The following is a 4,111-nucleotide window of genomic DNA, read 5'->3' on the forward strand; positions in this document are numbered from 1 at the left end:
TGGCCAGAACGGGGACTTTGATTTCACAAGCATAGGACTGGTTGCTGGATGTTCCATGTTCTAAATCTTTTTTTAAAAGTACTGGGAGGATTTGAAAAGAGGAGGGGGATTAACATTGTTAATTACAGAGTGCATCACAGTTGAGTCAGTATGGGTGGAATTCAGTCACAGGTAAGGAACAGTCACTTTACTGGGTGTTTTCTGAACACAACCCCAAAACAGCTGAGGGATTATAGAACAGATTGGACAGATGACTCCACGTGCAACTTTTTAATACTATCCTTGATTGGCTCTAATCTTTCTCTAGTCATTAAAAAAAAACCGTGATATACCTATAGATCATTCTTTTATTCCTAAGAAGAGCAGAACCAGATGATAGACGACCGGCTGAGTGCTGAGTGGTAAACGTTCTAATAATTCTGTATTTCTGTGAGTTTACTCTTTGAGGGATATAATGGATTTGAAAGAAGCCAGAGGCAATGAAATGGATTTTGAAGGACAAAATAAAGAGAACAGAGGTCTTGTGATACAGTGAAAGGAATGAGAGTTTAATTAACTAAAAAAGGACATGCACAATTAACGATAAAGACAAGGAAAATGAAACTCCTTGAGGTGACATTGTTTATATACGCACGAAGATGTCCACAGTCTCCTACTATGCACTTTAATTTCAGAACCTAATGATAAATCGATGTATGATCGGACTATGTTTTGCAATCAAGCTCGGTGTCAACAAAAGAAGCAGTCCAATTTCAAAAAGACTGCACTGTTTGAGTTTTTTTTTGTAATTTACTCAGTTTTGTGCTTTTGTTCTGTGCCGGTCATGTTTTGTTTAGATGGGGCATTTGCTCAAACAAATGGTCAAATAATGATCCCTGGCGGCCAGTTGAAGTTGGAAAACGGTGTTCAGTTCGTGTTACTGATGGTTACCTCCCTCTCCGTCTATGTGCGTTTGCCCGTGTGTGTGTGTAAGAGATCATCCCTCTTGAAAAAGGGAAAGTGATGTCAGGGTGTGTAGATCAAATGCCAACGACTAAAACTAATCTTAATTTGTTCAATAGTATATCGATTATAGGAAAAGTTATAGTCACAGACATAGTCAAGTTTTTCTCACAATCTGAGTAGTGTGGAACAACCAAAATATGATTGAATTCAGGTTTAGGTCACAACTTTGGCGTCATCGAAAGGCCATATCTATAAATGTCGCAGCGGCGTGTGAGTATAACAGTCGAGTTTAGCCACGTGGGGAGTATGAGGAGTCAATTCAGACCGTCAGTGTAGAAGGAATCTGGGCCGCTAAGGGCAGTTGATCAAAGGTTATTCCAGTTTTGGGCAATACCTGAATGTTCTAAAAGAAAATAGAGGTTTAAATAATTCTTCTTCGATTTTCCAGTTTCAAATCTTTTTTATGTTAATCAACCAGCTCAATGGATATTTCACTGCATTCTTTAACTCAGTTCTGAATTTACTCTGGGTCCCAGCATATATAAACGGATTGATGCAGGAACTCAATATTTGAAGCATATATCCGCCTTCTTGAAGCGTCAAAGTGGAATTACTGATCTCAGAGCCTGAGTGGTAAGTTGCATTCCCAACTCGGACAGAGAGAATCGTGACAAAAAATAATAAATTTAACAGAATAAAGCTGCCAGAGATTGCAAAGAGTAAAACAATAGACTTTTTCCGCTTCTCCATCTCTCGGTCACACTGCTTCTCTCTACTCCTCTGGAGTCTCCTGCGAGCTCCATTAGCTGCTAAAATGTTTCTGACAGTCAGAGCATTGAGCAGTAAAATGAGAATGAATGGGAGCAGCGGGTTTAAAATGCAGCGAAACCAGTCATATACTGTCCATGCAGGTGATGTATAATATATATATTTTATGGTGCAGAGCCAGGGTATCTTGTTCTGTATGTAGATGGGTTCAAATACAAAATACACGAAGATACTTTTTAGGGAGCACAGTGTGGACACGATACCTATAATTCCAATAGCCATATTCTCTGTACAATATTTTATTTTCAGTTTCTGGCAAGAAATGGCCACAAATCTATCAAACGTGAAACTGACTGTTATCCAAGCAGAACTGTCGACAACTGCAAAGTTTATAGCAGTACGCACGCTGCATACAGGTGTGATAGATAGGAAACTATAAGGTGAAAATATCCCAGTAATCCGATTTAATATAACAGTCGTGACTATGACTAGAAGATCTGCTACTGCCATTGACAGCAGGTAATAAATAATACATCCAGAGAGACCGCATCTTTTTTGGGACAAGATCACGATTACTGCCAAGTTAGCTGCAGGAGAAAGAAAGAATACGATCGGAATGGATTCGACTCGAACAAGATCATTCATTGTACTGGACACTGAGCAATTCAAAGGGCTGAGACTAGAACAAATATCGAATATACTCTCTTATACCGGATTAATTATTTGATAATTTTATCACGGTCATCTTGGTTAAAAATAGACCACATCAGTGATTCAAAGATGAAAGATATGTGATAAGCTCTGACACCGAACACCCCGACATCTATTTTACAAGAAAATATTAAACCAACAAAGAAATATAGAAAGTCCTAGAATCACCAAATAATAGTGCAGACAACGATATGTGTAGAATATTATATGAACACAGGCTATCCCGCAACCAGACTTTAACGTGGCTCATTTTAAGAAAAAATCTTAAAATACTTCTCTTCCGAAAAAGTGAAAACACGTCTTGTTCAAAAAAGTTTTGACACAAATAGAAATGAGCAGGATATTTGTGTTTCTACAGCGTTTTATCGTCAATTTAGAACCATCATTAGTACATGCTATATCAGTGTCAATATTAAGAAGCAGTCAATGTTAGAGTTTGGGAACAGAAGGACTATTCTATGTTAGGGACAATAATCAATTATCCATTAACGGGAAACACTTTAAAGTACTGATAGAGTTATGATGTTGAAAACCCTTTACTTAATAAATGCATCCACCAATTTTAATCAGAAATTATTCAATTTTTGAATTGTCTCAACATAACCACCGTCGATAATATTTCATCCCATTCTAAATTAGGAATAACACTGCGTATCCCAGTTATTACAATGTAATAATTAAACAACAGGGGGGAAAATCTGTTTCAAGATAAAAGAATTTCAATTCCGCTGTGATGATGCTGTGGCTATTCAATCTTATCAACATTATCAATGATACAGCCGAACTACTTTCAATCACAGTAACTTGTTGGCGATTCACAAACAATAGTTTTGCCAATAACACAGAGTTGATTTATATTCTGATGAAACAATGGTAAGTTGGGAAGTTGTATACTTAAAGGTGTGACATGATATTTGCATAAACTTACACACACAAACGTTATAGATTAATGGGGATGGAAGTTCTATGCCAGAAAAAGAAAAAATAACGACGTTAAATGTAATGAATGAAAGCATTGATACCTCGAAAATCCATCAATAACTTGGACAAGTCATAACATCGATATAATGAATTAATAGTGTTTAAATTTACGTAACTTAATGTAAAAGCTTTACAGCTGTGACTGGATTGAAGCATACTCACTGAATGCCGTGAACACTATCACTCAAAGTGAAAAGCGCTAATTATAACTTACATGTTTTGATAAAGTGAATGATTTAGGTATTGACTATCGGTAATACTTTACCTGGAACTCCGACTGCTGCAACGAAAGGATAGTAAATGGCAAACTGCAGACCTGTTACCAACCCGTGCATGTCTATCAGAAGCTGTTAACACATTCGCCAAACCTTTGGAAATGACTAGTATTATAGATGTCAGGCTCCTGGGAGTTAATTAGGTTCTATGATATTATGCATTAATTAAACTTATTGCAATAAACAAATGAATGTAATTACCAGTCCTCCGGTGTTGGTGCTCTGTTGCAGCAGTAAGTTTATCACAGGACGTGACAAGGACCAAAGATGAAACACCCAGCACCCAAAGAAGGGAAGCATTACATTTAACAATACTGACAAAATTTGGTCTGACCAAAGTTGTTGTGTTCTTAGCCGACCAGGCCAAACTTCTCTTGTGTCATATTTCATACGAGGAGTGGTTGAGGATTCTACATCCATAGTTGATGAAG

At 37.2% G+C, this 4,111-nt stretch overlaps 1 protein-coding gene across 1 annotated transcript; it reads right to left on the minus strand.

Moving 5' to 3' along the window:
- Window positions 1-1,395: 1,395 nt before the first annotated feature.
- Window positions 1,396-3,740, minus strand: LOC148143450 (putative G protein-coupled receptor 139). The gene is made up of 2 exons (XM_087975659.1): window positions 3,671-3,740; window positions 1,396-2,300 (listed from the first exon to the last, which is right to left on the minus strand). The coding sequence occupies exons 1-2, from the start codon at window positions 3,738-3,740 to the stop codon at window positions 1,396-1,398; spliced, it is 975 nt and encodes a 324-aa protein (XP_087831785.1).
- Between the last annotated feature and the right edge of the window lie 371 nt (window positions 3,741-4,111).

This window comes from Chiloscyllium plagiosum, unplaced genomic scaffold (genome assembly GCF_037043375.1).
Source record: "Chiloscyllium plagiosum isolate Xiang-an unplaced genomic scaffold, Cpla_swu_hap1 HiC_scaffold_27, whole genome shotgun sequence".
Taxonomy (NCBI): domain Eukaryota; kingdom Metazoa; phylum Chordata; class Chondrichthyes; order Orectolobiformes; family Hemiscylliidae; genus Chiloscyllium; species Chiloscyllium plagiosum.